The sequence below is a fragment of the Neopsephotus bourkii genome, unplaced genomic scaffold (assembly GCF_033783945.1).
Source record: "Neopsephotus bourkii isolate Nb327-2 ecotype Australia unplaced genomic scaffold, CSIRO-AGI_Nbou_v1 NB_1293, whole genome shotgun sequence".
NCBI lineage: Eukaryota > Metazoa > Chordata > Aves > Psittaciformes > Psittacidae > Neopsephotus > Neopsephotus bourkii.
Window position 1 is genome coordinate 772,399 of NW_026901777.1, and position 24,999 is coordinate 797,397.

Genomic DNA, 24,999 nt, shown 5'->3' on the forward strand with positions numbered 1-24,999 from the left:
GCAGCAGCTTCACTCAGCTCCAGAGCCCTAGCCCATTACATGGCATTCCCTTTTGCATACTGAGAATAATGCCTGTCAAATTTTGTGACAAAAGGTTTTCATTTTTTTTACCTCTATTTATCTCAAATGCAGAATTACTTTTCTTTCCTAGCTCTCAAAATCAGCCCTAAGACTTGATTAAATTCCAAGCATTGAATCTTCACTGCCTGAGGTCACAAGCAAGAAAGAGCAGGACTCTACTCTCAGCAACTATGGGCAGTGTGGGGTGATTAGCATGCACTTGTAACCTGATTTTCTCCCAGGTCCCTGAGATTTGGCAGACATGGAATCTGATATGACCTTTTTTTTTTTTTTTTTTGGGGGGGGGGGCAGAACTGCAGGAAACCCCTAAACACCCACAGAAAGAGCTGTATTCAATTCATTGGTATCACATTGCAACTATAAAACTATGACACAGGGCTGGTACAAAAAAATGACCAGAGAAAAACTGAAAAAGAACAGAAAGAGGAATCTAAATTTCCTTCCAGTTGTTACAATCCTCTTAAGAACAGAAAAACAATTACATGAAAAGCTACAAAAGCTAGATCTGAGAAGAGTGGGCACTATTCATACAAACATTTGAAGCAAGCCTGTCTAACTCTTAAGAAGGGGAATATATAAGCAGTTTGTGAAATACTCAGTTAAACAGAGATTTTGTCAAGGTTGGGGACAATGTGTTTGATCTTTTTTGCATGTCTTATTTCTCTGCTCTTCATATTCACGTTATGTGATAAGGATCAAATCCACTGCCAACAAAGTACCTAACGCTATGGTGGCAACACAGGATGCAATAAACAGACTGTAGGCTTTCTGCTGAATTAAGTTTAATAAGAAAGCTGCCCCTTCCTAGAAAAAATGAAACAAAACAAAACAATAAAAAGTGAAAACTATTCTTATCCAGAAAGCAACTACATTGAATGGTATTACAGGGTAATCCTATACTGAGAGTTCATCACTATACTGCTCAGTTCAATTGCTATCTCAGAATACAAGATGTGAGCAAGCCAGTATTCACAGCCATTATTATTATTGCTCTGCCTAAGAAACAACTGAGGCAGGAAGGATAAGCAATGTAACAGCGAGTAAAAATTCTCTTTAGCTGAGTGAACCCTGAGACATGTTACTAAAACTGACAGTTATTTTCTATTTCTCACTGTATTAACAGGTCTGGACACCTAGTGTCCCCAAAACATCACTCCTATTTTCTCAGAGGCATGAGTGTACATCATACATAGATATATGCCATTTAATATTGAAATGCAGCACTAAATTCTGCCATCAACTTCATTTTGCTCAAAAATAGATATTTCTTTATTTCAATAAAAGGACATTAAAATATTCTCTTACCCAGATAAAACATGAAAGAAATCCCAACTAGATGTTTCTGACTAAAATCTATAGAAAATATTTACAATAACATGATTTTCTGGTGAATTTCTTGGACATGAAAGAGAGTGGCAAAAGCAGGTAAAACTCCACTGATATCAGGGGAGTTGTTCTGATTACTACTAGTCTGAATTTGAACCATTGTGCAAGTAAGAAGTAAAGCAAAACACAATATTATAGGAGTTTCGTTGTGACCAAGATAGTTAATCCTCACTTAATGTGGAGTCCTACCCCCAGGCTTCAGACAGATTTAAAGCTCTGCATTTAAAAACAAGCACTGCTTTGAACCAAGGCAATAAATAAGCCATTAGTAAAAAAGGGCTAATAAACACTTACCAGGAAACCTGCTATGGAGGTTAGCATCACAGTTGTATCCATTGAATTGAGCAGCCACTGAAAGCACTTTAATCGTCAGCAGGAGCACTAACCATATCTGTTCCATTGCAAAACCTAGCAAAACATTAGGTGGTTACCACATACATCTGTTCATTGCATTAAAGATGCTTACTACAAGCATTTAATCACCTGAGAGGTGATGGCCTCCAGCAAAGGGACTGAGGATAAAGCTCAAAAGCTTATGGGAAAGAGGCTATGGGCAGCAGGGCCCATTTCTCTACTTCTGAGTAATGTACAATTTCTATTCAGTTGTACATCTTCTAATCATAACTTGTGGCAATAAAAGCACTTAATGATGATATAAAAGGAAAAAAAAAATCTGTAAAAGATACCAATAGATTAGGATAGCTTAAACTCCAACAGCTTTTTTTTTTATTATTTTTTTTTTTTTATCATTTCAGTGTAAAAATTCTTTGAGAAAGGCAGCTTGGAACATTAGATTTGTTGTAGCCAAGTCCTTGAAAACCATACAGATAAACGGCTTGCTGACAAATTCTCAGGCTCAAGGTCCTAGAATAAAAATCAGTTCATAAATACTTGCCAAAAATATGTTCTTTTAAGCATGCATGCAATTGCAGTGAACTTATGTACAGAGTCTGCATGTACTTGAATTGTATCTGGCAAATGAGCCATGACATCAGAACACTACTTGCTAGCGTCTTGAGTAAGTATTCCTCCTGGAAGGAAAACTCCAAGGTGTAATACTTGTGGTACTTAGTGCAATCAAAAAACAAAATGTAATTCATGCTTTTGTGAAAAACATCCCTAAATATTGAGATTTTTGTCCATGAATCGAAGTGTCTATTAATTATTATTAAAGACTTTGGAATCTTACGAAATATTTTTGCTAATGTAGACCTCAAATGCAGCAATGCATTTGCCTAGACAGAAACTGAGCAATTCTAAGATTTGGGAGTCTTGCTTTCTCTAAGACTACAGACACAGATAATGATCACCACCTTTCTCCAAATGGGCAAAAACCAGTCATAAACTCCATAAATGCAGCACAGCTAACACAGCCATATCTCACATTGCAGAGAAGAGCTGACAGCAGCACACTCTTAACTGTACCTTTCGTAGCTACACAGCAGTCTGAACTCATCTGCTCAAATTAATAGAAAGGCCTACACTAGTTTTCAAAACAGGCTCAGAGTTCACAAACCTGGAATTTAAAGGCTTGTGTCGAAAGACTGACCCATAGAAGACACTCCCAAGTGCTTCTTGTCAGCAAACAAGCCAACTACAGAAAAAAAGTCAAAGGCATGTACAATGTCTGGCCATTTACTCCTGCATAATTCTGCTTGGAAGTACACAGAATAAAAATAAGAAAATTGGCAATGCCAGCTTCCTGTTAAACCTGCATGTTTTCTAAGTCAGGTATAATTTCCAATACCATATTCAAAAGATGTTTTGCAACCAAGTTCTGCACAACTTCCTCAAATTGTGATCTATGGCAACAATGCAACCTCCTTTCAGCTTCAGGTGGACACAAAACTCTAAATGAAAGCACTCTCTGACCCTCTAATCCTTTTCCATTAGACTCTTGTGGCATTTGATAGCACTTACAGCTAATGCTGGTGAAGAATTGAGGAGACAAAAGAAAATAAATTTTCTAAGTAGGTTGCTATGAAACTTCTATATTTTCATGATCTCCCCACCTTCTCAAGTAAGGTGGTGTTTTGTTTACTATGAAAATTCATACTTTATTTTGAAATAAACATTTTTTCATTTGGAAAACTGGCATTTCTCCAGTGTACTGGATCCTTATCTCTGCTTGTACAACAGTTATATTGATAAAGTGGCTGTTATTGTTCTGTTGTATATGAGCTGGCTCCTGATGGCCATCACAATGGTATAAATAAAGAGGAATTTACCAAGATCTAACCTGACTTCAATTTTCTAACTGCCACAGTAATATTTGCTATCAAACAAACACTGTTTGAAAAAATATTAATGAAAGATGACACTGAGAAAGCTGTAGCCATTATTTTAAATGAAAAACAGAACTTAAATTCTAAAATTTTAATTATTAAACAACTTCTGCTTCTGTGTTTCAGAGAAAGAAGAGATGACTATGAAGATACAAAGCTGAATTAAAACATTAAGTATGTATAAGATTAGTTCTCTAGCTGTATTCTGAACAAGACCGATTTTAACACAACCAGTAATGCCGTACTTGCTTCCTGTCTGTTGACACATGGGTCAACATGACCAGGTGAGCAGAATACTGCTGATTTCAGTTAAATAAGTTAGGAACATGCGTTATTTTTCATTTCTCAAGAGAATTACAGGGCTAGAAAGCACTATGAGAGGCCAGTCTCACCTATCTGCCCACCCCAGCAGGAATCAAGGCAGGCATTCCTGTTTTTCCAGCCTGTTCTTAAAGGCCTCTGGCAATCTATTTCTCAATGGAAATTTCTAAAACTTCAGTTCCCCAAACATAAAAGGCATCTTAACCAAAAGGTTTATACTGTATTGATATTGCTGAAAATTTCAACTGAGCAGCATAAAAGTCTTATCAAACTAGTGACAGAAACATCATAATCTTATTGTCTGTATATGAATATGAAATTAAAATTCCATATTAAAAAAAAAGGAAGATAATATACAAATGTCAGGAATAGGGTGATTTATAATCCATGAGTCAAAATCGTATGGAAGAATTACCTATGTATTCAGCACTGAATGGCCCCTGCACATCTTACTGTTCTGTGCAGTGTATTATTGAAGAGTACAAAGGCTCGAGTTGCATCACAGTCTTTAAACTTAATCGTTACAATTTTACAAAGCCATGACCCCTGTTTTCACAAACTTCACTATGTCAGAGAACCCCCACAAAATTTCAAAGATGCTTATGATTTAAACAAAAGCCATTTTTCAGTCTATTTAGGAATTTATTTTCTTGAAGAAGCAGTGGTTTGGCCTATCTAGATTCCTTGTTCCTTCCTCTCTCACCACCCATTAATTTCTCTTCTTTACCCACCCTCTTTAAAAAGATCTTAAAAAATTTTCCATTGTAAAAAGCATTCACTGATTCCATTATACATTTTTATTGAAATTCATTTGTGAGACAGTTTTAAGTATTATATCAAATATTCATCCTGTTATCATGATTATAGGATGTTTTGTGAGAACATCCTGTAATCCTCTGCTGCTTCTTATTTTTCATTCACAGGGTGTGGCAGTTAAAAAAAAAACAACAAAACACCCCCCCAAAAAAACATTTAATAGTAAAAAATGAAAACTTCTGAAAGAAAATTATATATGCAAGAAGCACGTAACAAAGCTAGTGAAAAATGTGTTTTCATACATGTAATTTACATGTCTAAAATAGTTTCTTGTGTTGTTGATTTACATTTGTCTTACTGCCACACGTGCTTTGGTACCTGCACTCAAGTTGTGAATAGTTGTGAAGTACACTAAATGTACTGCTGTCAGGTCTTCTAGAACCTCTTGTTTCTAGATGCATATTAGATCATTTGCTATCACTTAAAAGTAACTTGGTGAACAAAACCAGAAGACTACCTCTCTCTACCTCAAGTTCTGCTGTGGAACTTTTTTTTAACTTGTACATGCGAAATATTCAGATAACATTTTCGCTATTGCCTTCTGCTTCATCACCTTGGCTCTTCTGAAACAGATAAAATAGGACTTGGAACTTTACAGTATCTGTCTTGAAGACAAGCTTACCAAATGGTGATAATTGGTTGTTTTCAAAAGGATAGTTACAGAAAAAAGGGCACCCGAGATAAGAAGAATTTGAAGACACTTTTCAATTATAATGTTTCCCTCTGGTTGTGGATTATCTTCGGAACTGAGACTTTGAAACATAGCTTTCCTCTTCTTACACATTTCAGATTTCAGACTCTATAGTGGTATCCCATTTCTGACACCAAGCAAAACCTGCAAAGCTGAAAAAAATACATGCAGACAAGCATACGCATGTATATACATGACATATATACATGACACAGAGACACACATATGTATCTTGAAGGTTAGCCATTTCCTAAGCAGAGGACTAAAGCTGATGACAGAAGAAAGCTATGAACAGACTGCATGTTCCCAAAATTACAGCATTTGAGGGTACACAAAACAGACATATACATGTTGCATTATTACATTTGTTGTAAGGAAATAATAAAACTAAGAACAGAGATCAGTTCACCCTAGAAAAACAGCTGGTTATTTTATTTTCTCCCCACCAAAAATAGTTTTGTTTCTATATGTAAGCTAACACATTTCTCTGACAGCTATTCAGAATGCAAAGATTTGCAGTTGCAGACTATCCAAGACAGACACATACACATAGTTAGGCATAAAAATCGTTTTCAGCGTCAACTATTTGGTCCTAGAATGACTGGTGTTTATTCACTAGTCATATATTTCTCTCCAATTACTGAGATTTAAAAACAAGAGTCCTGAACTAGCTCCATATTACATCAGCTTTTAAATTAAATGTTGGGTCAAAGCTTGGAGCCCCTCCTTAATCAAACAGGAGCTTTACACAGTGAAGACTGAATCATAGCTAAAGTCTCAAAATGCAGAGATGTTCTGTGAATCAAGCAGGTGCCTACACTGTCCAAAGAAAATGAGAGACTGGGGAACAAACTGTTGCCCAGTTTTGTAAAAACAATACACAATGGTTTTGCTTTGGTTCAATTTCCACAACAGGAAGCCACGCCAAAATCACTAGTATCACTAATGAAATACAAAGACTAAATTTTCACCAACACGGGACACAGCAACTGAAATTCAAGACCATAAATTATTATGCATTATTTATATGGAAACAATCTATAGCTTGCTTATGAATTTAAATAGAATACCCATTCTTAACCCTGCTGAACACCAAAATGCTTGAAAACCTAGATCTGGTTCCCAAAGATACTGCTCAGTCTTTTTTTGTGAATCTTACTACTGGTAGTGAGAATTAAATATGTATGTTGGGTAATTAATAGAAGCCTTACAGGCATGCTGTTCTCTTCATCCTACAAAATCAGTGAAAAGTGTGCTTCAAGAGACATGCACTAGTATAGGTCCATCTGGCACTTCATCTCGTAGCCTTGGATAGGCAAAGCCTCCAGCTGAGACTGTTTTTTTGCCTGCTCAGAGACTAGGGAAATTTAACTGGTGTACCATACTGACAAAAAACCAAAACAAAATAAAACCCCAACCCTCCCCCCCCCAAAAAACCCAAACAAACAAAAAACCCCACAACCCCCAAAAAAAACTCCAAAAACATTCATAATAATCTTTTAAACATTATACTTGTGTATGCGTGTCTGCATCATTACAACAAATCCTTGTCTGCACTGGGATTAAAAGAAATCTGGTCTGAAAAGAAATTAAGTTAACTACATATTTACAAGGTAAGAAGAGAAACAGTGATCATATGAAGAATATGACTATATTAAGTATTTCTAAGAGATTTACATAAAGTAGCATAATACCTTCTCTTTTAAGGAGAAAAACTGTTAACTGTTAGCAAAATACAGTTATTAAAGCATAAAAATACTGAACAACTAGCTGTTGAACAAGCCAGAGATCTTGACTTACTAGATCTATTTAAACTTACTCACTTAAGACTGTTGAAGTTATGGAGTAAACCGTGAGTAAACTGTTTAGCTATTCTTCCGTGCTAAATATCAGTTATTCTAACTTTGCCTGTATCCTCTACTGAAACACTAATATTCTTCAGATACACACCTTCCACCCACCCTGGTCCATAGTAATTTTACTTTAGTTATGCTTTGTAATGGAACAGTTAGACTTTACTTTAAATATTGCCAGAACACTTGCTTTGCTGTCCAATGAAGATGACTTCAGTAGGATATTTAGATCTTTCTTCCTGCATTTCACAGGAAATATTACTGAAACTTTTCCAGACATCCATTTTAACCTAGGAAATGATAGCATTTTCCAAATCTTGCCCATCTTATCATACAACGAATGTACCTACATATGTATTTGACAGATTTAAAAAAATGTAGAGGTTTTGCTCGAAATTCTGTTTCTGACTCGATGGTTACCAGATACCTCAATAAAATGTGAAAGCACAAATAAGTTTAATATTCTTGATATAAAAACGCACAAAAATCACATCTTCTCAGCCTCACAGGAAAGACAGATTTCTACTGTGTTTTTCTAACCTGCATGAGCTAACCACTGTTTCCCACAGGACATTCATACTCATATGAAGTGGAGAATATTGTCAGTGAGAGCAGATTTGAAAGGAAAGCATGTTTGAAGGAAGTGCTTTATGGTCAAAACTTTGGACTATAATTAAAGAATTTTGGAAAAAGTCTCCTCTCCTTCACACTCTTCAGACTACATCAGAAAAACTTTGACATCAAGAGACCTCATTAAAAATAAAGGAAAATTCAGTATAAGATTTTGAGGTTATTGCAGTGATCTGAAAAGATAATTCTAGCCCAAATTTGGAGGTTCTTGACAGAAAAAGACCTCCTTTTAACCATTAGAATCCACATAATTTGACTTTTTTCACTTAGCTCTGCATTTCTTTAATCTTGTGTGTTAGAAGTTAGAATCTTTACTGCAACTTAACTGGATTCAAGATGAAATGCTAAGAATATAAACCTACTGAAAACATAGATTTTCCTATTAAAGCCACTGCATATCTGACATCATAAAAACTAAAACATAAATTATATTGGATTTTCCACTTTTCACTTAAAAGAATATCTGTAGTAAAGAGTTTAAACAGCCCAATTACAAAGAAAGGATCATCAGGTAACCACCAGCCACGCTGCACCCACCTACAAACTGGCTAATTCATATAGAAGTATCTGTAATGAACACTACTAGACTGTTTTTAAGACATTGGCTAATTAATCTAATACTGAGACAAAATGGGCCAATTTTTTTCTATTACAATTGTATTACATTGTGTTCCTTTTTCACTTTCAGTGGAGACAGCGCAATTTCAAAATCACTGAGAGACTAACACAAGTCCATATTCATCTTGGATTGAAACCCAAAAGCAATAGTTACTTCAAGTCCCTTGGATGGGAAATGTACAGAGAATGTCCCTAATTCCGCAAACAAAGAGGCTGTTCCTAGGCTGAAACACATTCTCCAGACATGCACATTCAGTCTACAGATTTTCTTATCAGACCACTGATCATTATGGGGGTTCTATAGGCGAGCAAATATGCAGAGACTATCAAATCATTTGATACAGGCCACTGAAGAGTCATGGTATGCTAATGGCCTTCAGTTGCCTCTAACCATGGTCTGGCTTCAAACACACTAGTGATGAGATGCTCTTAATCCTATATGCCTGCCCCCTAGAGCCCAGCAGTCACATGGGCAGATAAAGATTTAAATGAGTATCACTCTAATTAATTACTTTTTTTATGCTTTTGAAGAGAGCAATATAAATATGAATCTTCAGTAAATAATGCTTGATGTCACCAGCAAGTAGGTTATACTGTAGCCATCTGTTCACAGCTTGAAAGTTACCAGTAAAATAAGACTTTCCTGACCAAAACCAGCAATAGTTTATGACCTCATGATTACTTCAATTTCCTTACTTTTAAGAACAGAAATCAAGCAGCAAAGTTGTAGAATCCTGCTGCAGTACAGTACAACCTTATCTAATCCTTAAAAGTTAAACAAATATGCAGTCAATAATGCTGCTAATACCTTGGTCTAAGAAAGTATGTAATATCACAGATTTCATAGATGCTGTGAAATCAGAGAGCTGTTACCAGTTTTTTTTAAAGAAAAATCTATTTTAAAAAAGAAAGAAAAATTACTTCAATTGTGAAATAGAAAGATTCACTTGTGAATATTTCTTTTGCCATGTGTCAAGTTCCTCTAATAGCCATTTTAGACTTAAAGGAAGTTTTGAGGTCCTTTTCAATTGAGGGGTACTGCCAAGACCTAGCTGAAAGAAAACAAGACATCACACATTGGTAAAAACATTCTTTGATCAAGATCTTGCAAAAAGGGCTAACACTCCTAACTTCTGCTTCTCTTAGACCATGACAGAGTTTTCCCCTGCAGTACACAGAGCAGGTGTATTAACTATGTCAATTTGGACTGTGTAAGTTCATCAGTTTAACTGAAGACTTGATTTCAAATCCCCATTATTTTCATTCAAGAATATAGTCATTATTACTACTTTAAAAATAAACAAAGGTGGTGCAATTACTATGTCCTTTGTGACACCTTTGTGACAGGAGACAATGTAATTTCCAATCAGCAAGCCCATGTAATTCAATTGTAGTGGAGCCAGATAAGAAGTCTCACCAAAATTTTCCTCCATCAATGCAGTGACTGTGGGAATAGGCTGACTGACACCACAAGTTGGATAACATTGCCTCCTTCAAGCAACTGATTGTTTCCATTCTGAAAGCAACATGGGTGGACTTGACATACATTGATAGCCTCAGCACTGCAAGGGGTTTGTAACCTTCTTCCTCTCATGTTAATAGTGTGAATCTGGCCTGTGTACCTGTAGGTATAAGCTAGGTTCCACACACACACACACACACAAAAAAATACCTACAACCAAAACCACAACTCTTCACAGCTGGATGCCAATTTTCTAATGAATGATTTTATTAGCCATTCCTTGCATTCATCTTCCCTGACAAGCTATTCCTAGTAAGAATTCCAAGAGACATTAAATTTTAAAAGGTCACAAATAATTTGGTATTTACCAATATTTTAGTAAGTTCTATTGGCTGACATGGTGGGCACTTACCCAAATCCCCTGTAGCTGTTGAGTCAGCTGTACTCCATCTATCTTGTGCTGCTGCATGTGATTAAATGTTTGAATCCTCCACACTGCAGAACTTTTTTAGAAAATACTCTGAGCCTGTGGATGGGGGAAAAAGGCACATTCATTATGAAAATTCTTTTTAAAATAGGTCTGGATTTTAGATGGGAAAATTTGACAGGTCTCAGAATACTTTACAAGCCTGTTCATGATTAGGCTGAAACCTGAGCAGTCTTTATGATGGATTTTTTCAATCCTCCGCCTCTTTTGCTTGCAGCCTTTTGATCTGCTTCTCTCTACTTGTATGATGATCTCCAGAGGGCCATGTGGGGCAAACAATCAACCTAGAGAAATTATTCTGTCATCAGCTTGTTGAAAGAAAACCTTGTCTGGTTGAAGAGAGGGGTAGGAGGAAGGAGAGAGATGGAAGTACTGAGATAGGATCAGTAACTAAGCTGCAAGGTTATCAATGGCCCATTGTTCATTGTAAGAAGTGTCATCTTTTTTTTTCCCCCCAGTTCTGGGATAAATTCATAGTACTGAACAAAACAAAAGCAAAAAGAGTGACATTTCACACTGGGATGAAAATGCGATATAGGGGTGTCATCATGAATACAGGTGTCAACAGAATTATAATTATCAACAGGACATCAATGCTCACAAAGTGAAGTGCACACAAAAGCAAAGATCAAGCTGCTAGAAACCAAACCTGCCTCATAATATCTACTCCGCTGTCTCTGGGATTTGGAGGAGGCTAGGGGAGAGGTGTTTAACTCCCTTTTGTTGCATGAGTTCTTAATTCTTCCTCCTTTCTTCTTTTGCCCCCTCCCTTCAGGGGAGGGTTTTCTATTGCAACCATTCGTGTCTGGAAGTTTTTGTTACACCTTTGGTGAGGAAAACAGTAGTTTTGGCTCCATGAAGATAGCTTTGAGGTGGCTGGATCTGCTGGGGCTCAGGGCTGGCTTTTGAACAGAAAAGCCCTGCCTCTGCCATGTCATTGCTTCAGCCAGCTCCTCTTAAACAACAAAGTGCTGCAGAGCGCATCACGCACATTCATGGTAATTGTGGCAACCACAGAACAGCAGCTATGCCAGAACCAGCAGTGACATTATGTACTGGAACCCACTCCTCATGTTCCCATCATGTCAGGGCACTGACAGAAGAAAGCAAATTTAACACTGAAGCATCCTACAAAGGCACAGTCCTTGATGAAGGAGCTCCTAGAGGAACTCTGGCAGGCTCATGGGTCTGTATATCCCTTGCCTGCTCTTGGTTTCTCTGGAGGCAGTGAGTTGCTCCCTTCCCATTTCCTGAGCTACCCCTACCTGTCACCTCCATATGTGGGAAGTCAACTGCCTCATTGCCCAGTGGCAGTGCATGCAGCTCCAGCAGAGCTGAGCAAGATCCATTTCACCTTCCTCCCAGTGATGAAAGGAGGTGACCACTGCACACACAACTTCTACACTAGTAAATGGCAGGCCCCACCTGGCCACTCCAGACCCAGCGACGAGAACCCAGTGACCCCTTACTCAGGCAGGCAGAGTTTTTGCCATTCCCAGCAGGAGTTTTGCTCTAGGAAAGATCAGTCTATAAGAGTTATACTTTGAAGTCATCAACCCCCAAAAGGCCCTTTACATCTGCAGATTTCTAGTCTTTTATATGATTTTAATGCTGCTTTGGCTGGGTAAAGACTTGAAACCTAAATCCAACTTATGAATAATGTAATAAGTCTTGGATAGGGCAGCCTTGAACTAATATAAAGATAAACCAAGAGATATGCAGCAATGACACATTCCAGTCTTTTACTTCATATTAAGTGTTCAGACAGTTTTGATACCTCATCATAAAAATCGACAATGAAATATCTCAATGTAATATCAGTTTCACAAACAAGAGTGTTTAAAGCACGGTCTGCCCTTGAGTAGGTTTTCAAAATGGGAATATTGATTTATTTTTGTAAGACACTTATAATATCAAAAGTCACCACTTGCCTCTAGGTCTTCAGATGAGATTATTAAAGCCATCAAATCATCCTAAAACAGTGTGTGTAATTTCTGTTTCCACTGACAGCAAGTACAGCTTCTGCACATCTGTTTCTTCCTTCCATAAGTATATACACACAATGAAACCCTGATCCAGCATCACAGCTGTCATCTTTCTCTTGCTTCAGACTATACTTTACAGTAACTAAAGGGGCAAAGCACCAGGCTGCAGGACAGATAATTATACCCTGAAACTCACAGAAGCAGCTGGCCATCTGTCCTGGGTTCATCAGTAGCAGTCATTTTTCTTCTTGTTAGTAGATACTTCAGTGCTGTGTTTTCAACTTTGAGAACAGTGCTGATAACACCAATGTTTTTAGTACTTGCTAAGTAATGTTTACTCTGATCAAGGACTTCCTCAGTCTCAGACACCTGACCCAAACTAGCCAAAGGTATATTCCATGCCACAGTGCTTCATGCCCAGTGTATAAACTGTGGATAGTTACCCGGACGGCCCAGATTGCGGCTCAGGTCAGTCTGGGTATCAGTCAGCTGGTGGTGAGCAACTGTATTCTCTCCCCTTGTTATTTCCCTTACCATTATTATTGGTGGTAGCAGTAGTGGTTTTGTGTTATACCTTAGTTACTGGACTTTTCTTATCTCAACCCATGGGAATTATGTTCTTTTGATTCTCCTCCCCACCCTTCTGGGAGTGGGGGTGGGTGGGAAGAAGGGAGAGAGTGAGAGAGCAGGTGGGTGGTTATGAGTTACTAGCTGGGCTTAAACCACGACACCATCTCAGCAGCTATGCACAGAGGAGTCGTGGCTGTGCACCTCTGGGAGACTCAGCTCTCTCCACAAGCAATAAGAGCAGCTTGGCTGAGGTCAATGCATGTCCACCTGCTCATGTGTGAGCAGAAGCAGGTTAGAAGCTGACTGGCCAGTATAGTGCACAGTGGCTGCATCATAGCTATAAGTAGCCATCAAGACAGCTTCATCCCAGCAGGTCACATCAGGTACCCCTATGGAAATTATTGCTGACATACCTCTCTCACTATACACTTCTCCGAGAAAGAGTGATTAACTAGATGTTCCCAACCTCAAACAGCTTTCACAACCTTTGACAGCTTTCACAAGCACAGCAGTTACCCCTTCAATATACCAAAAATCTATAGATAAGGGGGAAAATAGCCTCAATGTCATATCAGTGTTTCTTACAGAAAACAATCAAACAACATATCTTGGTATTTAGTAAAAACAGGCACTTCACTGCTATCACACCATACTTACAAGTGATCTGAAAGATATGCCACATGCACTCGAAAAATCCAAAGTTCCATTTCAAGTTCTGTATAAATAAAAGAGAATTCAGTAATTCCACTGCTGTATAATGTACTATTTATCTACTCTTCACATTTAAAATAAAACCGTGAATTCATTAACATGGAAAAACAAAACAAACCCAAGTATTTCACCATTAATCCCTGAAGTAACATGTTCCCAACTATTTAATTTTCTAATCTTACACAGCTTGTGCATAAAAAAAATATTTTTAGTCTGTATAATGTTCAAGTTTTTCAAATTTCAGTATGATTTCAAACAGTTATTTTTCCCAGAATAAACGTAAGACCACAGTGTTCTGAATAGATGTCAAGGAGATTTCCAAATGTCTCTTAATCACAGTGAGATTAATCTTGCTCATTTCCAAATTCAAACCTGTCTCCATCCCACAAATCCCTCTGCCTGTCTCACTATTTTGTGTATTATTTGAGATCAGACAAGCCAATTCTTCTAAACAGTAATTTTAGAGACATTTAGACACAGTCTAATTACAACTTTTTGCAATTAGCGTCTCAGGAGCTTTCTGTTTTCATACAGAAAGACAGACAAAAACTATAAATAAAACAATTTCTCCTCTCCTCCAGGATTTGGAAAGCCCCCCACTCATCCACAATTTCCTGCTATCTAAATACCTGTAAGGAGACATAGTGGCTGTAGGAGGATAAAAAACTCAATAGAAGGGAAGAAATTCCAAACAAAAGGGCAAAGTCAAAGATTATTAACCAGTTCGCACACAACCCAAATTCTGCTAATTTTCCCACAACATAACTTCAGAGTTTGACAGACGTCTCTTAATAATAAAAATAATAAAAACAGATAAACAAGTTTATAATTTTTTATTAACTATAAAAAAAATTTCCTTCTGTTTTTATCACTATTATACTCTTATATAGAGAGGTCTGGAGCTATCTTAGACTTGATTTTACCAAATTTAAGCCGATATCAGAACTTCACGATTAATGTGAAATTCCACAAAGCTCAGCTAGATTGCTAGGGTTTTTTAAGCACAGGTTATTTCAAAACAAGACATTGTTCAACTTTATAAGTTATATAAAATTTCCATGCTTGGTTCAAAAGTGAAATGCTTTCCTCTCTTATATAGGGACTTTGCCTTTTTGGGAATGAGTTCTGAAGATTCAGCATGATTCCTGGAGAGTCCATGAAATGTATTCTGCAGCCTAAACAGCCTTTTAAGAAAACAATTCAACCAAAGTGCATTTCCATTGTTTAGGAAAAGAAGGAGTCTTACATGTGATTAGAGAAGTAGTTTAATCTTGCCATATATCTTATCTAGAATATACCTTAAATATTTCAAGAAGTTCAAGAAAAAAGGATGCCTAAAAACATTTCTGCAAGACAAAACACACCCCAGCAAGCCTTTCCCACAAAATAACATGACAGGAGTCAGTTTATATTTGGGACCTATTTAGGCATATATAGGCTTATATATCGGAGGGATCACAGGAATTTTCTCTTTAGACATTATCATCATCCATATACAGCTTTCATGTCCCCTATTCGCTGCTGCTTTTCCAATCCAACCTACACTAGTTCTTTCTTACTAGTTCTTTCAATGCGACATTGGAAGCCTCCAAACCCTCCCCACCACTTCTCCAGTTGCTTTTTGTTTCTCATACCTGTATTTATCTGCATTTAAAAAAAGCCACACTTACTTTTTAGCTGTTTCTTAGTATTAAGCCTGTATGAAGCCCACATTAAGCTCCTTAGTATAAGCAATTCATGCCCGTATTCAGGTTTCTTTTCTGAAAGATTCAGAACCATCTACTATATATTGGCAATTTATACCAGTCTTCCTTTACCTCAATGTGTGCTGCACCCACAAGGAAAAAAAAAAAATCAATACCACATGAAAAATTCCTCCCTTGTTATAATCAAATATAATCACACAAACTCACAGTTTTAAAATGGTCATAGCTATTTACATTATTGGCATCTAGAAAGAGTGCCCACCATTTTAAAATAACTGAACAGTATTCAACCTCAGAACCAACTAGATCACTTTCCACCTTGCCAGGGCAATTGTAATTTAAATCTCTGTAATGCAAACTGTTAGCAGAACAGGGAGCTCAAGTGGTAAAAATTATCATGAAATTGTGCTTGCAATGAAACATCACACAACTTAAATCCAGTTTATGCAGTTTTACCAAAGGCAAAACCATGACCTGAAGAGATTGTAAATAACCCTGGTATCAGTTTCATCTGGGTACAGACTAAAGAATTGCGATATGTAAATCCCTGTAAGTCATAGTAGCACACAATGACATACATGGAAGGACTAACAATTTTCAGTATTAGCAGAGATAAACTTCAATGAGAAATGGCTGCGGTAACAAAATTGTGAACTGGACTAAAATCCACACACTATTACTTCAGCTTCTCTGTCGTTATGAAAACCTGCCTGCTCTGTGGCAACAAATATATTCTCCTAGTACTTTAGAACAGCACTAAAACCAGCTCATTTCTTGTTTTAAAAGTGCTTCTTGTTTCACAACTTGTCTGATTTTTAGTTTTAGGGGTTTAAGCTCCTACAGGCTCCTACTGAATCTGTATCTGATATCATGAATTTCACCTGGGGGTGTTTTGAAAGAGTTTTCCTGTTGACCATAACACACCTGAAAACCTGCTGTGAAAATAAATTGGGAATTAAATTTCCTCTTGGATTATACACAGAATTTTTATTTACCCCCAAATCTAAAAAAAAGGAAAAAAGTTACCACTTGTCATCTTCAGTCATAGAAAATTACACTGTCCAAAAACCAGATGCAAAGTTTGTTTTTAAGACCCCCATTTCAAAAACATACAATTCAGTAGCAGTAGATGAATCCTTAACCTTATATGCTCCTATGTATAATCAAACACTCCTTTATGAGCTCATTCCCACCTCCTAGCCAAACCCACAGTCCCTATTCCTTTAACAACTAGATTATACTTAGTCTTTCAGTACTTCAAGCATTTCTCTTCTGCTGAGGCCTGCAGATTTTCAGGTGAGAAAGAGGATTTGGTTTTGAACTGAAAGGAACATTAGCCTTGTCCTCTTGCTTTACAGCACAGTCTTTCCTTGTCTCCCCCAGCGTTTAGCTTCAACTAAATGCAGATGTCACCAGCCTTTCTTTAGCAAAGAGAAATAAGTGTCCCATTAAGTACTTACAGGAGTGGACAGATTCTCCCATTCAGCTGTTTCTCTACACACTTGCTGGTGATGAACATCAAATCTTATATTTCTGAGAAAGGGCCATCACAGAGAGGTTATTTTCCTCTAAGTGGTTTACTTATTTCAGCTGTTCTCAAATTTAGTATTAAGTTGCTGAAAGATTACCTCATTCATATGATTGGGAGCCTGTTAGCCTCCAGAGTGTAGGGGAAAGCAGTAATTATTTGTTTGAAAAATACAGGTAGTTTACCTTGCATTGCAAAGAAATATGCCTGAATTTGCCATTATTCCAGGGATGAATCCTGAAGTCTTTATTTCCTTTTCAGAGACACAGGCCCTGCTCACAATGTTGAAAAATTATATGCAGATAGTCCCAGCTGCTGCTCACATTCAGTGAGAGCCCAAAGTGAACTGAAGCAATGGGGCTGCCTGAGCAAGGCTACTATGGACCATGTGTGAGTGCCCACAGCCCAGGGCTTCTCAAAGGATGAAACCACATAAGGTAGGATGAGAGTTTAATGTACTTTAATACACCAGTGAATTTCACCAACGCAACTGGGCTTCCCCCAACTTTGGTGTAAGAGGGTTTTTCAGTTTTTCAACTTGATTTACATTGTGCTTCTTCTTTTGGAGGCTTTTTATTTGTGGGGTTGAGGGAGGAAGCTCATAACTACTTTTACTGAACAAAAAAGCAAGTGAAGAGCTAGTGCAATAAATGCAGAGCTTCCTATGTTTATTCAGGCCGCAAACAGATTTCCAAGACCACTTTCCATGAGCAATTTTTTCATGTAAATACAGCAACAGCTTTGGTTACTAGGAAAATTTAAATTTCCAAACAAGAAGACCATTAGATGTCAGGAAAGCTTTGGTTACTAGGAAAATTTAAATTTCCAAACAAGAAGACCATTAGATGTCAGGAAAGTCTAATCAAGAAGGAAGAAAGTGGAAGAGCAGGAAGATTTTTCCACAGAACAACCTGACCCATTCCTCCTAGGTTGTACGTGCTATCAGAATACAGAACCAGCAGAATAATTCCTAAGTGTAAAAAAATCACTGCATAACCTCAGTGAACTGGACTTAAGATGCTTCTTCATTATTTTGCAGAGGAATGTTCAGCAGAATCAATATGCCATCAAGGTAAAAGTATAGTATAAATCGTCCTGAAAGTTGGTAAGAATTTTCTTTACTATCAGTGAGGGAATTAAACACAGCAGGAGGCATATTAAAATTGTGCTTTTATGAGCTTCATCAGCAGGCTGTAAAATTATTTTCACAAAGGAATAATGAGCTCCCAAATCCTAATTTGCCAATGGCACATCAATTTTCACTGGTCTTCAGATCATTTATGAGCATTCAGCACAAGAACAACTTTCTGTCCCAGGGTCCTCTGACAGGGGCATGTACCAGAACAGGCAGGCACCAACTATGCAGAGAAGAGTTACCAGTTTAACAGCTGCATGAGCTAAAAAGGTGCTGAATTTGGATTCACTCAAGTGGGATACTTCATGGTCATTACCAAAGCTGAGAACAAAACTGTTTCCATGCTCTTGATTCTTCCATCCACCCTATTCTTCAATCCCCCTTTTCTTGTCCCATTGCAAATTCTATCACAACTGAGTTACTGCATTCTTATTTAAAGTTTCCTGAAGTATTTCCCTGTTTCTACTTGATGCTTAATTTTGTTTCTCTTCCATTCATCATAGTTCATCATGAATTGTTTGCAACACCAAAAGGAGCATTGGACCCTTATACATGTAATCAAAACCATTCCTATCATTACCAGTACAGTAAAAAAACAACTGTCTCAACCAGGAGAGACTGGGTACCTGTGATGTTAATTTTTCCCAGATTTCCTCAAGTTTCCAGGAGGTGTTGGCCTGCACCATGAAATATTTTAACTTGTTTCCACATCTAATCTATTCCAATTTGTCTTAAATGGGATAGGGAGGCCAATTAAAGGAATGCCCAGTCTCTCTCCTGATTTAGGTAGCTGAGTACAGATCCAGCAATCACTCTTGTTTAAGACACTGGTAACATTTTGTATCAATCTCAGATACAGATTTTGATTCCATGCTTCTACACCTATTATTATACAAGTCCAAATTATGATCGATGTAGTCTCATATGTGTGGGTCCTGAAGACTCAATGCACCATACTTTTTCTCAGTTCTGGTGTTTATCTGGTTCTGGCGCCTTCTTGATTCTTGAGCAATGTATCCAAGCAGACTGTTCCTTTTATCTTCATTGCTGTAAAGGTAGTCAGTAATACCTGCTATGGTCTGCTCCACTTCTCTTCTAGGGGATCACCTGCAAAATTCTTAATAAAAACCCAATCTCCTGGTTTAAAAGGATGGATAGGATAATCTAAACCTCTGGCCCTGGTCCCTAACACTCTGCCATTTATTTCTTCTAACTCTTTTCCCAAGTTTACCAAGAACTATTGAAGGTATCCCTCTACTTCCTGAAGGCCTTATCCTTTAAATTGAGATTGATATGGTCTTCCATATAGAAACTCAAATGGGCTAATTCCTTCCTTTGACTGAGGTTTTGTTCTGATTCTCAATAAGGTCAATGGTAATGCTTGATACCAATATAACTTAGTCTCTTGACAAATCTTCCCAAGCTGTTGTTTAATTAAGTGATTCATTTTTTCCTCTTGCCCACTGGCCTGAGGCCTATATAATACGTGTAATTGCCAATCCATTTCAAATTTCTTTCTGATTTCTTGTAATAATTTTGCACTGAAATGTGTGAAATGTGTTGCTGGTACTCCAAAATGAGGTATTTTTTCATTTAATAGCACCTTAATCATTTGGTTTGAATTATTTGCCCTGCAAAGGAATGCTTCTGGCCACCCTGAAAAAGTATCTGTCAATACCAACAAATATCGATAACCTCATTTTCTAGGTAATTCAGAAAAATCTATTCGTCACTGTTGTCCCGGATAATTCCCTTTTCCAGTTGTCCCTACCTGGTTCCTGTTTTCAGTCATAGGGTTATTTTTCAGACATAGTTGACATTGTTTTGTCCCTAATTGCACTATGGTATAGAAATTTCTTCCTATGATTTGCTTGTTTAAATGTTTATACAATTACTTCCCCAATGAGTTTTGTTATGTTCTTCTTGTATGAACTTCCACAATTGATTATAGGGGATCACTACTTTCCCATCAGATATTTTTATCCAATCATTTTCATTTTCCTGTCCTTCTAAGTCTTCAATTAGTTTCATATCTTCTTTAGAGTACCTAGGTTTATTTTGCTCAATCACCAGTTTACCGTCAGAAATTAAGGACATCACCTCAACTTTCTGTTTCTGCCGCCCATTTAGCCTCACGATCAGCCAAATTATTTCCAATTATTTACCTTTCTAGCGTATGATAGCCACTTCATTAGGTAATTGTGCAGGTCCTAACAATTGTAGAACTTCCACTGCATGTTTAATTTGTCTTCCCTGGGTATTTAAAAGTCCTCATTCTTTCCAAATTGCTCCATGTACATGAACTACACCAAAGGCATATTTGGAATCAGTCTGTGTGTTTATCTGTTTGTTCTTTGCCAACTCCAAGGCTCTAGTCAGGGCTATTATTTCTGTGTTTTGTGCTGAGGTGTTAGAGGGTAATAGTTTAGCTTCTATTACTTTTGAAGTTGTAGTTATGATGTATCCTGCTTGTTGTTTACTGTCGTTAACAAAGCTGCTGCCATTGGTGAACCAGGAATCTGCACCCTCCAGAGGTTCCTCCTTCAGGTCTGGTCAGCTTGAGTATGCTGTCTCTATAGCGGCCAAGCAATCAAGAACCAATGGTTCAGTGAGAGTTTCCTGAGGGAAAGATGCTGGATTCATAACATTAGTGACCACAATTTCCACATCATCCAGTTCTACCAGGATGGCCTGATATTTCAAGAAACGCAATGACAATAGCCAATGAGTACCTTTTTGTTCTAGGACTGTTGATACTGTGTGTGACACTAACACGGTGATCTTTTGTCCCAGTGTAAATTTTCAGGCCTCTTGGGTGTTTAAGATAACTACTGCCACTGTTCTCAGGCATCCAGGCCAGCCTTAACTTGGCTCATCCCGCTGTTTTGAAAAATAGGCCACTGTTCTTTCATGAGGTCCCAAATATTGAGCCAAAACCCCCAAGGCTATTCCCTGTTTCTCATAGGAATATAGCCAAAAGTGTTTGGTTATGTCCAGGTTACGTCCAAGAGCTGGAGCTCTCCTGAGTTCTGTCTTTAAAACACCTCTTCAGCTTGATCTGTCCATTTTTAGAAAGGTTGGATTTTCTTTTAGCAGCTTGTGTAAGGGTCTTACCAGAACACCATAATCATGGATCCAGAGTCAACACCACCCTGTTATTCCCAGAAATGTCTGGAGATCTTTAACTGTGGATGGTCGTGGTGTTTGACAGATTGCTTCCTCCTGAGCTGCTCCAAGTTCTCTTGTCTTCCTGTTACTTTCTATTCTAAATAAGATACTCAAGTTTGAATTAGTTGAGCCTTCGATTTAGATACCCAGTATCCGTTTAGTCCTAGAAATTTTAACAATTCTACAGTCCATTGAATACATTTTTTCTCAGTTTCAGCAGCAATTAACAGGTCATCAACATATTGTAGTAAAGTGCCTCTGGGTGGGTGCTTCACAGGATTCTAATTCTCCTGCCAATTGATTTCCAGAAATGGTCGGACTGTTCTTAAATCCCTGACGTAACATCGTCTAAGTGAGCTGTGTCCTCCTTTCTGTTTCAGGGTTTTCCCATTCGAAAGCCAATAAATTTTGATTTTCTTTGGCCAGGGGCAGACAGAAAAATGCATCCTTTAAGTCCAGAGCGATAAACCACTTCTGATTATTATTCAATTTAGTCAATAAGGTACATGGATTAACTACTACTGGATGAATATCCTCCACAATTTTGTTGATTGCTCTGAGATCTTGAACCAATCTGTAACTTTTTCCATTGGATTTCTTAACTGGCAAGATAGGAGTATTATATTCCAATTCGCATTCAATTAATAATCCATATTTTCAAAATTTACCAATGATTTCTTTGATTCTCTTTTGATCCTCCAGTTTTAAGGGATATTGTTTTATTCCAATTGGACAGGCCCCGCCTCATATTTCTACTTCAACAGGCAAAGCATTTTCTCACCTTACCTGGAACTTCAGATGCCTATACTCCCAGATATACCTGATAAAGTATTTCTACTATTTCAGGGATGTCCTCCTGTTTGCTCTTCTATTGAATTAAAGATAAACTCAAAACTGCAATTAATTGATCATTTTTGACTCTTAGTTCCATTTTGCCTTACTTAAATGCTGCTTCTCTCCCTAATAAAGATTTTGGAGAATTTGGCATATATAAAAATTTATGCATTCCTATTTGTTTTCCCAATTTATACTTTACAGGTTTCAGAAAGAATGCTTTTTATCTTGGTGGCCAGTAGCTCCCACATCTGTAACAAATACGTTTTCTCTCTGATTAAACACTGAATAAGTTACTCCTGTATCCCCTAAAAATTCCACTTCATTTTCTCTAGTCCCTAGCTTTAATTTAACCAGTGGATCTGCTAGGGTAGATTCCCCAGGTCCCTGTCAGTCTAGATCTAATTCAGTTACCAGAGTTACTTTGTGGACATTCCTTTTAGGGCAGTCTCACTTCCAACATCCAGATTCCTTACAGTATGCACACTGATCCCATCCCACAGGAGAATTCACTCTTTCACCTCTGCCTGACCTTCCTCCTCTACCTCTGCCTTGTTCTCTCACATCAGTCCCCTCCACCAGTTTCCACTTCTCCCAAAGCAGCCATCGTAGCTGTGGCTATAACACGACCCAGCTTTTTCTTCTCTACCTGTTCCCAGTTCCTATATGCTCTCCATAACTTGACTTTCTCAGGTCCTTCTGCTCTGTTGCCACTGACAGCAACCTCTTCCTCCTTATCAATAACACATGGGGCAGATGTTGAGGGTGCTCCTCTCAAAGGTACCTGTGATGCATAATCCTCCAACCTATCTTCCTGATTGATTACTCTGTTTTTTTTTTATTTTAAACATCATTACCCCAGTATCATACGCTGAACAACATCTCTCCAGCTTAGCTTTCTGTTTTTTTCCTGTCCTTTTCCAAAGCAAAAATTAGGAATCTGGCAGAGTTATATTAATTTTGCATTCCACCTGCCACTCCGTGTGGTTTCTTAAAGTGAAAAACATATCTGTATATATCACTTCATCCCGTTTTCCTTGTACACATTATACACACGCACACACTCACACAGGATCCCAAGAATTCCACTCACTTGCTCACAGTTTTGAAAACAAAGACAAAAACATACACCAAGTACACAAATACTAATTAGCAGCATGATAAGAATAAAAATGTCTCACCGTTAATTACTCAAGCACAGCATCAAATGCCGGTTTTCAGAAATTGGGTCAGATACCAGAAAAATACAAATGCATTCCCGCATCTGATGTCTCCTATGCCTTATGAAACAATTCAGAATGTATACCTGTATACCAAACGGACATTAGCAGCTGAGTATATGCTTTTACCTACGAAATTTTTCTGTCCTGATTTATGGAAGACTTTCTTATTCCTGCGTACATCTTACAGAATATTAACCATGTTCCTGCATTAGACGTCTCCTCGTCTCCTACGCTAATTGGCATTCCTGCATAGGACATCTCCTATGCCTTACAGAATGCTATAAAATAAAATAGTCAAAAGATTACCTTTACAATGATGGTGATGGCCCTTGTCTGCTCCTGCAGTGATCCGAGTGAGTCAAGGTGTCCCTCTGGGGAAATTTGTCCCAGCAGCCCCAGGGAGCCCTGTTCTCAGCGGGTCCTGCAGCTGAGCAGAGAGTGTCCCATCTGGGGTGCCAAATTGTTTCAGAGAAATCTCTGGGAACTTGCCAACAAAGTTTAAGTTGACAAGCAGGTATTCTTCATTGTGGTGCCAGGAGACATGGGAGATAGTTCCTCCTAGGGTGTCTCATCCAGTCATCAACCAGACTGTGATTATATTGTCCTTAAACATATTCATTAGATTACATACATTACATCATACTTTTAGAGAATCCCTCCCACATGCACACTAAAATGTGGTAGTGGGCTTTGGGACCCCTGGTGGTTATTTCTTCATCACTTCGTTTTAGGATTGTTGTCATACCAGTAACCACCATGGGGTTCTGGCAAAGCTTATCTTAGCAATATCCTTTTCTCTATAGTTACTAACAAAGTCTAACATCCTTGAAGTTACTTATTTACAACCCTATTCTTCAATCAACCCCGTTCTTCAATCCGCTCTGTTCTTCAATCCACCCTATTCTTCACCCTGTTAAACAAATTTTTTCTTGCCCACTTGGGCATCTTCAGAGATAGCAAAGGGCTAGATGTAATAGTTGATCACAAAATGGGTTGTGCTGCCACCACTGTGACTGACCCCACAGTCATTGTCCTCATCAGCTGTCACCCCAAGCAGTTATTGGGGTATTTATACAGTACACAGGAGAGCAGACTGAAAGTCCCACCTCCAGCTTAAGGGAGAACATCTTCCCTTGGGGACTGCTCCGTCAGGTCAAGGAATGAAACTTACTCCCAGGTTCATGACAAGGCTTTCTGTCCCCACTAACTCATACTGAGCAGTTTATACAAGGACTCTAATAATTATGGCAAATGAGAGAATAATCCAGTTTAGCATATGCTCTAGTTCAGTGTCTAAAACATTATCCTGAGAAAAAGGACAAAGTTAAAACCCTCAGACTACAGGTAGAGTAGCCAGATCACAGGGCTAACAGAGGAGCTATGGCAGAGGCAGGTTCCTGTCAGGATATCCAAAATGTTATACATTACACAGTACATCTGTGCCAATCACAAATATTTAAAAAATATTTTCATTTTAGTTTATATTTGATTTCTTTTATGACAGCATAC

At 37.9% G+C, this 24,999-nt stretch overlaps 1 protein-coding gene across 1 annotated transcript in view; it reads right to left on the bottom strand.

Moving 5' to 3' along the window:
* The window catches only part of ZPLD1 (zona pellucida like domain containing 1), an 88,509-nt gene that overhangs the window by 19,975 nt on the left and 43,535 nt on the right, over positions 1-24,999 (bottom strand). Inside the window, exons 2-3 of the mRNA XM_061366038.1 lie at positions 10,556-10,669; positions 1,762-1,875 (exon numbers count right to left, since the gene is read on the bottom strand). Of these exons, the coding sequence (XP_061222022.1) occupies positions 1,762-1,867 (106 nt within the window). The 5' untranslated portion in view covers positions 1,868-1,875; positions 10,556-10,669. The remainder of the gene's footprint in view (positions 1-1,761; positions 1,876-10,555; positions 10,670-24,999) is intronic.